Below are 9,571 nucleotides of genomic sequence, written 5' to 3'. Positions count from 1 at the left end.
GGCCATCAGGTTGAGGGATATGGTACTGCCCTTCTACTCCGTTCTCATGAGACCCCACCTGGAGTACTGTGTCCAGCTCTGGAGTCCTCAGCACAGGATGGACCTCTTGGAACGAGTCCACCAGAGGGCCACGAAAATGATCAGAGGGCCGGAGCACCTCTGCTATGAAGACAGACTGAGAGAGTTGGGTTGTTTTACGTCTGCCATCAGCGCAAAAACTAAACCTGGCATTTCTACTTGGTAAATGCTGCCGAAGAGCTAGGATATTTCCTCTAACAATGATTCACAGCACAGCGTCCACATAGCTGCCACCTCCAGCTCTATGAAAGCACTAGTCAAGAGTGAAGTAAAAAGCTGGACAGCCTAGGGCTTTTCTTGTTTGTAACCTAAACTAACTACTAACCTAACTAATTACTAACCTATTCTACTTGCTGCCTTTGAATAGTAAGCAGCCTTTGCCCTTCTCAAAACAGAGCGGACCAATCCCACTTTATGAATCCCCATTTGCCATTAGAAGTTACCTGCACAGGGGAAGAGCATGTTTCTGAGCTGTACAAAACCCACATTCCTCAGGCAGTGTCCCATTCCAGCAGAACTGAGTACCTTTCTCTATGGATCAGGGCAAATGTCTCATGCTTTCAGATGCCTGCTGTTGAGAGCACTGCCCCTGGACTCTGCAGGGCTGCTCCCGTGATGTGCCGTGGGTCCAGCCTGAGACCTACACTCTGCTTCCTGGGGCTGACTTCTGAATCCCTGTAGTTTTCTTCTCCTTCCCATTTCATGTAATAGAACCCATCCTTTCCAAATACAAACGGGGACAGGGAGGGCTGGGTGTCAATATTTGGAAACTCAAGATACTACTAATGCGGAAACCACTTCCCGACAAAGGCAACCACAACAATGACACCGCCTTGCATTTAACATATTGCTATCAAAGGATCAATTAGAAGTAGGTTCCCCTTCTCATTACGTGTTTCTGTATGACAGAAACAGCAAAGAACTTCCTCCTGAAGGTTAGAAGGGGTGGGAGCTATGAGTTGTTATCAGTCCAGAGCACCGTTTTAAAAACAGCAGCAAGAGGAAAAAAGTAGGGGAGAAAAATTTTCAGAAAATCTCACTTACGTTGGCTTCAACATGACCGAATCAACGAGGCCCAGACTACAGAAGGTCACTGATGTCCAAGGTAGGTCAATCAGTCTGCACTGAGCTTTCTTTGCCTTCTTCAGCCTCCCGCCCACATCTTTAGAAAGAGTGCCGTGTGTTAAGGAAGTTTCTTTGCCCTGGGTTTCCCGTGGCAGGTCTCAGGCACTAATCCCCTCCCCCAGAGAATTTATTGGAGTGGTACAGCAGCAAGGACCACTGGAGCTGGGTGCCTGCAGAGAGGGACCCAGAACAAAGACATTCCTGGGCAATTATACCCTTACAATCTGTGCATCCACCCTTCACATGCTCCTCACGTGACTTGCAGGCACCCCTTGGTCCCATGGTGGTTTGTGGTCTGGGGTCTTCTTACTCCTCATTGGATTCTTTCTCTGTCTCCGGGAAGGCCATCAACTGTTCTCATCTTGTAGGGCTGCAGCTTCTGCTGACTGTAGTAGCTTCCTCATCTCCTGATTGTCTCCAGCATTTTTAAGTTTCTCTGCTTATGACTTTCTTGAAAACCCCCATCAACAGGAATGCACTTAAACTCATAAAAGACATGAACTCTGTGCGGTGACAGAAAGGAAGGGGCTCAGTGCTCTACATCAGGATGACTTTGAATGCTTTATAAAATTGCAACACCGTATTTATTACTTTCTACCCACTTTTTATGTGTCCCTGCCCTTCCTTCCTTCCTTCCCCACATGCTTTCTTCCATACTCATTTGTATTCACTATCTGCAGATGTTAGAACAGTTTTCACTTTTCTCACTGTCTTATCATTAACCAGTTACCCTTTCAATTTTAGCATGATCTGCTGTTTTTAGGTTTGCTTTGATGTAGCCATTCTTACCAGTCGCATGTGGATTTGAATTGAGTAAGCTAATCAGACAACCTTAGACATTTTTCTACACTTCTGCTGAGATTTAAAAGGCGTGTGCATGTGCCCGTGTCTCCTCTGTTCTTGTCTGCGCTGAAGACAAACCGGATCTGTTTCTGCCTGTAGCAAGTCCTATAGCAAGGTGTGACTGCAACGGACAAAAACATTATTCAGGCGTAGATAAACCCAGTCACATAAATCAGTTGCTGCCATGTGTTTACCATTTCCCATAATTTCAGCCATTTTCGTTCCATTTAAGTTGTTTCTCAACTTCCTCTCCTGTTATTTTTTGCCTGGCTTTACTTTCTACATATGCAGAAGTGAAAGTGCAATCCCTAGATACAAACGCTCCAGCCAGCTACACAGCCTCTGGTAAGTTTTATGCTGTCTGCTAAATTGATATGAATTTAAACAAAGAGAGGAGAGGAGAGGAGAGGAGAGGAGAGGAGAGGAGAGGAGAGGAGAGGAGAGGAGAGGAGAGGAGAGGAGAGGAGAGGAGAGGAGAGGAGAGGAGAGGAGAGGAGAGGAGAGGAGAGGAGAGGAGAGGAGAGGAGAGGAGAGGAGAGGAGAGGAGAGGAGAGGAGAGGAGAGGAGAGGAGAGGAGAGGAGAGGAGAGGAATGTCCATTTTTTTATTTGGGCCATACATCTTACAGTTCGTGCGGCATCTCACAGGGAACTGCCCCGAAATGGAAGATCTACACAGTTTTTATTCAGTCAACCCTGATACAAGGGATTCATTTAGCTTCTCTACAATGACCTTATCTTCTGAATGCTTCCTGGATTGTCTACCATCCATTGGCCTACAGATCTCCAGCAACGTACCTTCTCTTGATGTATTTGAAGACATACCATCTTTGAAGCAAATGTGTTTGAAGTCTTTTGAAGTCTCCTTTTCTGTCTAATTGGATCCTGTGTAATATCTTCGAGGTCTGTGCATTTATATGATACCTGAGAGTACATCAGATGGCAGAAGCCACCCGTTTTCAGGTACCTGACATCTGACTATTTTAGTGTAGGGTGGGACATTCCAGATCTTCACAACTTACTTAGAATGAGGTGTGCCATAGATGTTGTTTGCTTCTTAATGCTTTATTTTAATGACAATCAGTTTTGCATCTTCTGCTTGACTGTTTCTACACTCTGACCTTTCCTTTTCCTGAGGACACAGTGGTTTGGAAGTCACATTGAATGGCAATATGACCCCAGACTGCTCTTTAGCCTGTGTCACCTCCTCGTTCCTCATTTTAAGAGTGACTTACAACCATCGGACCCTGCCAGCTTGCTCTCACTGATTTTAAAAGTCATGTCCAGCCGCTTGACATTGTGTGCAATCAACATGTTTTCAGGGTGCAACCATTTCCTGACCAAACCTCCTCAGGCCGAAAACCAGACAGCACAGAGCTGCCTTCTGGGTTAAAATCGGCCTGGTTTAACAGCCTACAAAGTATGACAGCTTCTCAGCATTTCAGTAATTCCAGCAGTAATGCACAAGTATTAGTGCACAAGAAAAGGAGGTTACCAGACCGAACGGACCAGATACCGACTGCAGGTTGGATGAAGATTCAGGATGGCTTCCTCATTTCTCTAAAACTGCTTACTTCATGGAGCACAGGAAATAGCAGCAAAAACCTCAATTTGCTTTTCAGATCCCAGTTGTCACACAGACACCGTAAACTTCAAAGACAGCAGACAGGGTACGTAAATCCTCTAGCAGATACGTGAAGCAGGAAGAGATGGAAAGCTCTCCTTTACCTTTTAATTCAGTGTCTGATGAGCCCAGACAGACACCAAACATATTATTTGTCCCCTCTTGGACCTGCTTGTGCTCTGTAGCACCCGCCGATATCCACTGAGTTGGCAGGCTAATCAATAGCACAAGGATCCCCTGAACAACTGTCTGTAAACAACAGTCAGAACAGAAAGAGGAGACAGTTCAGCTCCACCAGAAAATCAGCTTTGTTGAGGAGTATAACCTGGCAGGACCTTTATCGGGCAGGTTCATTGGGGTTTGCTTCATCAGTATTTTGAGAGGGCAGATAAGGATCCCAGTGAGCACGTAACTCCAGTAATAACTGCAGCAGAACTTAACAAAGTATTCTAGGTGACGGTGGAAGGGTTCAGGTTGAATATCTGTGATGGAAAAAACCCACGTGTCCACAGCGTATCTATCACAAGAAGAACCAGCATCTGGAGGGACAGCACCAAAGGGCTTTGCCTGACTTGAAAGATTAGTCTCAGCGTGAGCCTGAAAAGGGCATCTGTGAATGAAGATGAAGGGTTCCTTTTCCAGCTGTTGAACTAATCTTTACTTTTTTCCATCTACCCGTAGGTGTAAGCCGTTCCTCCAGAACACGTATCGCTGTATTTGTTGCTCTGATAATCCTCCTACTGGTCTTAGCAGTGTGCCGGATACTCATGTGTAAGTCGTGCTAAAAATATAATTACTCTAGTTTGTTTGTAAGTCTCCCTCACTGACGGACATCTAAGTCACGACATCCAAAACGTGAGATACCACAGGTTGGGAAAAATTGGAAAAAAAAAACCTCAGTGAAAAAAAAAATACTGCCTTAGTGAACAGGAAAAATACTCCTAAGAAACTTGAGAACTAGATCTAAACTTTGTTATAGAAAATCTAGTGACTCCCAGTCGGTTGAAGGAATAATACCCATTCATGCAATGGGTAGTTGTGCCTTTAAAGCTGAGGTTTCCTAAGCACAGAAGACTACAATGATTTTCTTACTGCTACACAGAGCCAGCTGGAACAACCTCATCCTCCTTTAGCCTAAATGTGAGTGATGCCTGAACTCTATACTTTCAACAGGATCTAAACTCTTTTGGGAGTCTCTAAACTGATAAAACCAAAGCCCTGAGAAGACATGAAAAATCCATTCATATCACATGAGGTCCTGCAGGAAACTAAGCATAAGTTTAGTTCATCTGAGGCCTCAGGTATTTTCTTCCCCCTCTCAAAACTCTCCTTTCCTTTTCTCTCTGTGATAAATTCGTGCAGCCTAGCTAGTCATCAGATAATAAAAATAAAGTTGTAGGCCTCCCTCCACAGTCCCTATTTCTGGCAGTCAGAAGCACATTTGTGAAGCACAAATCCCTCACAACCGCCGTGTCAGAAGAAAGGCTATTTCAGCTGGGGTATCTGCTTTAAAAACTAAGATCTTAGAATCATAGAATCACAGAATCACAGAATGGTTAGAGTTGGAAGGGACCTTAAAGATCATCGAGTTCCAACCCCCCTGCCATGGGCAGGGACACCTCCACTAGAGCAGGTTGCTCAAAGCCCCATCCAGCCTGGCCTTGAACACTTTCAGGGATGGGGCATCCACAACTTCTCTAGGCAACCTGTTCCAGTGTGTCTGCCTCACAACCCTCACAGTAAAGAATTTCTTCCTAATATCTAATCTATATCTCCCCTCTTTCAGTTTGAAAACATTACCCCTTGTCCTATCGCTACACTCCCTGACAAAAACTCCCTCCCCATCTCTCCTGTAGGCCCCCTTTAGGTACTGGAAGGCCACTCTAAGGTCTCCCCAGAGCTTTCTCTTCTCCAGGCTGAACAACCCCAATTCTTTCAGCCTGTCCTCATAGGAGAGGTGCTCCATCCCTCTGATCATTTTCGTGGCCCTCCGCTGGACCCGTTCCAACAGGTCCACGTCCTTCCTGTGTTGAGGACTCCAGAGCTGGACACAGTATTCCAGGTGGGGTCTCACGAACACAGAGTAGAGGGGTAGAATCACCTCCCGCAACCTGCTGCCCACACCTCTCTTGATGCAGCCCAGGATGGGGTTGGCTTTCTGGGCTGCCAGTGCGCACTGCCGGCTCATGTTGAGCTTCTCATACACCAACACCCCCAAGTCCTTCTCCTCAGGGCTGCTCTCCAGCTGTTCTCCGCCCAACCTGTATTTGTGCCTGGGGTTGCCATGACCCAGGTGCAGGACCCTGCACTTGGCCTGGTTGAACCTCATGCAATTTGCATGAGCCCACCTCTCAAGCCTGTCCAGGTCCCTCTGGATGGCATCCCTTCCCTCCAGCGTGTCGACCGCGCCACCGAGCTTGGTGTCGTTGGCAAACTTGCTGAAGGTGCACTCAATCCCACTGTCCATGTCTCCAACAAAGGTGTTAAACAGCACTGAAATGAACACTGTTGTCTCATTTCAGTCCGGTGGAGCGACACTGTTAGACCAGCTTCCAGCTGGGGCACTGCTGTGCTCTGCCTGAATCTCTCACCCCCATTGTGTGGGGTAGGAGCAGACTGGGATTGCAGCTCCAAGCTGTGTAAGAGGGAGCATGCTTAACCAAGAACAGATTGGCTTGAGCATTCATCTCTCAAAGATGGCTCTTATTTCTTATTGCTATCGTTATGTGTTTACCCTACATTATACAGTATGTACTGTAGAAATACCATAAAAATACTGTATATATACTGTACATACTGTGCATTTACCACTACTACTGCTACTACTGTACGGTACTACAGGTTTGGGGATTTTTTCCAATGAAGGAGCAACAACGGAAGGAGTAGGCGTTCTGTGTGGGGTGATGGTGGGGGTCAAAGAGGTCCAAAGAGCTCTGACAGTGTATGGCAAAATGGTCAGATATTCAAAGCAGAAATTCTACCCTTATTTCCAGGCTATTCAACTGCAAGCAGCCCACCTGAATCAAAAACATTCTTCAACACCTCTGAAGAGGCACTGGGTAGGTAATCCACTGTCATTCAGAAGACGGTTTCCAGAAGTCTGTTAGATTGCCATTTAAGCAAAGGGAGAAGGTGCCTAGATTTTGTTCAGAAGAAAAAAAAAAAAAACGCCAAACTGAAAATCTGACGTCTCAGGAATAAATAACCTTATCTTGTACACTCACTGGAAGAGCTTTCAAGACCAGAGATGTTTCACATTTTCATCTTCTGCAAAAGTAGTGCTTGGTCGGCACTGCATTACTGTTTCAGAGGGAAGAACTGATTACTCTCTCACGCTAGTGCAGAGGAGCCCGTAGGTAGGTGAATGGGCAGGAATAGAACAATCCCCTTGGTTTCACAGCATAAGGTAATGGATCAATGTGAATGTACTGCTTTTCAAAACCCCCTACATTCTTAGCATTTTAACAAAGGTCAATGCCCTGTTGCTGTTTAGGAGCTGCTGGAAAAACCAACAAAATTATATCACCTAGTCCCTATCTCCCTGAATCGTATCACCCTTTCCAGCTCCCATTCCCTCTTCCTCCCGATACTCTTCCTGGCAGTGGAAAGAAACATTTTTTTCATTCAATAGCATCATTTTTGCAATAATTTGCAGCAGGCAAAATAAGACATTTGAGAACAGAAAGCTGCTTTTTGCCCTGGCAATTTCTCTTTATCTCCTGAGCAAAGATTTAAAAAAGATTTTAAAGGCTGGATAATGTTATCTGTGATTCTGCTTCTATGGCTCGTGCTTAGTGAATGGTGTTTTCTGCAGAGACTGGCCTGGATCCTCAGTGGTCTGGTGAAAATGGCAAGCAGAGCTGCATGGGTACTTTTCGGGCTGTAATTTACTCTCTTAACTTCTTTTATAATTCCTTCATGTGAACATGGATTTTTCCCTCCTTCAGGCTGCCCCCCAGACTGGGAAAAACATGGGGGAAAATGCTACTTCTTTTCCCAAACACATGAAATAAAAGACTGGAATGCCTCCCGTAAAGAATGTACTGACAGGAATTCAGACCTGGTGACCATTGACAACCAGGATGAGCTGGTGAGGTCTAAATTCATGGGGCTGCTTCTAGGGCTGCTTGACCTGTATGCCAGAGGGATGATGGGTTACACTTGCGTCTTCTCACGTTAGATGTCCTTGGGGGTCTATAATCCACTGCTAGCCGTATGCACCAGGCACCTCTGTATGGCAGCAAACACCTTCACAGTGAGATGCATCTTGATGGTTGAAGTCTTGCATCTGGAAGCTTCTCTCTGCAAGCCTCCTCCCATGGGAAGGAGGAAAGCGTCTGCCTAGCTAACTTATGTTTTAACTTTATGTTTAGCACGCAAACAGGACCAAGCAAGTCAAACAGATACTTACTTATTGGAATAAGTGACGAAAACTGAAAGGGCTTTCCCCTCACAATCAGAATAGAAAAGTGTCTCCAGGTATCACGTCACACCTGGCTAATGACAATGTGTAGCTTTAATGGTATCACAGGTGTATTATTCTCTTTAGTCTATTGCTAAGAAGCCCCAGGAAGAGAGATGAGATGAAATAAAAAGGGACAAATCCAGCCTCTGAAGCTGTGGAAAGGGATGGTGTGGCTGGATGCACACTGTACTTTCCACAGAAAGCTGGGTATCGCGCACTAAGATTTCCCTGTACCTCTGGTGAAGACCATGTAATTTTAATGTATTATCATTGTTTGTTTACTTTCTAGAAATATCTTTCTGTGCGACCAGAAGGTCATTACTACTTTCTTGGTCTCACATACTCTGCAAGCGAGGAGAAGTGGAAGTGGATTAACAACATGGAACACAGCACAGACATGTAAGCTTATTCCAGCAAGTCACTGCCCTGTAACAGCTGGAAACAGTAAAAAAAATATACCGAGAGCCAACAGGAGGGAGTACAAGTGAGATCAGGACCTGCTATTTGTAGCAACCCGATTCCTTGAGATTCAGGTGCTTCAGCACATCCCTGTGACACGCCAAAGGGAGCCTGTAAGTCCCTGGGACCACAGGCGTGTCCCATCAGGATGGCAAGAGAGGAGAGAGCTGTCGTTCTGGTGGGGAAGGAGGAATCTGACTAGATGGAGTTCAGAGGGGAAAGAAAGGACATAGGAGGCAGGGACAGGGGAGAGTGTGGTGTCGGCACCATTGAATGGAGGCCACCAAAGAAGGGCAAGCTCTCTGGATGGCAAGCATAGCCCGTATACTTTTGGTGCAATTTGGGGAAGAAAATTAAGGAATGGGAGGGAGACTCCAACAAGGCAGCCTCTAATCCCACTGACAAGAATACAACTTAGCAGCAAGGGCAGATGCCAGTGTCTTTCGTGAAAGCAACAGTGACTGCATTGCATCCAGATAAGCTAGGAATGCAGCTAAATCTGGCTTTCTCTCCCTTTTCAGGTTTAATATCGAAAGAAACTATTCTGACTATTGCTGCGCTGTCGTTGGACGTGGAAAAGTAGAAACTGCATCTTGCAGTGGATCCGAAACAGTACGATATATGTGTGAGAAAGCTGCAAATATTTTAGAAGAGCAGAAGGAGAACTAAAAAGAAATGGTCCAGGCAGGCATGTCATCTCCCACTTCCCATAGGAATGGCAGACGGGATTTGTCTCCTTTACCTTTAGCTGTCTAAATATCTAGTCAGAGGGACTCTCAGGCTCCCTCTAGACACCTTGCAAAGCTTATTAAGTCTGTCTGTGTTGTACTTGTGGCTGAAAATCATCTTATATGTAAAACTGGGGAGAATGAACAGAATGAACTTAAAAAAGACAAAGGGGGAGCTGTTGAAGGTTATGAGTTGTTTAGCGTAACTAAGTCAGTCTTACTTAGAATAAATTACTTAGGGTTATAATATT

General features: G+C 45.5%; 1 protein-coding gene across 1 annotated transcript; it reads left to right on the top strand.

Annotated features, from left to right (window-relative positions):
* Positions 1-1,003: 1,003 nt before the first annotated feature.
* Positions 1,004-9,261, top strand: LOC141470562 (C-type lectin domain family 5 member A-like). The gene is made up of 6 exons (XM_074156680.1): positions 1,004-1,183; positions 4,350-4,439; positions 6,662-6,727; positions 7,616-7,758; positions 8,423-8,532; positions 9,114-9,261. Exons 1-6 carry the CDS (start codon positions 1,135-1,137, stop codon positions 9,259-9,261), a joined length of 606 nt encoding a protein of 201 aa, XP_074012781.1. The 5' UTR covers positions 1,004-1,134.
* The last annotated feature ends 310 nt before the right edge of the window (positions 9,262-9,571 follow it).

Source organism: Numenius arquata, chromosome 1 (assembly GCF_964106895.1).
Source record: "Numenius arquata chromosome 1, bNumArq3.hap1.1, whole genome shotgun sequence".
NCBI classification, from domain to species: domain Eukaryota; kingdom Metazoa; phylum Chordata; class Aves; order Charadriiformes; family Scolopacidae; genus Numenius; species Numenius arquata.
This window is presented reverse-complemented; position numbering and strand designations above follow the sequence as displayed.

Coding starts and splice junctions, on each gene's coding strand:
- LOC141470562 (XM_074156680.1), top strand. CDS start 1,135: ATGACCGAATCAACGAGGCCCAGACTACAGAAGGTCACTGATGTCCAA. Junction 7,759..8,422: donor TTGACAACCAGGATGAGCTG/GTGAGGTCTAAA, acceptor TTTACTTTCTAG/AAATATCTTTCTGTGCGACC. Junction 8,533..9,113: donor ATGGAACACAGCACAGACAT/GTAAGCTTATTC, acceptor CTCCCTTTTCAG/GTTTAATATCGAAAGAAACT.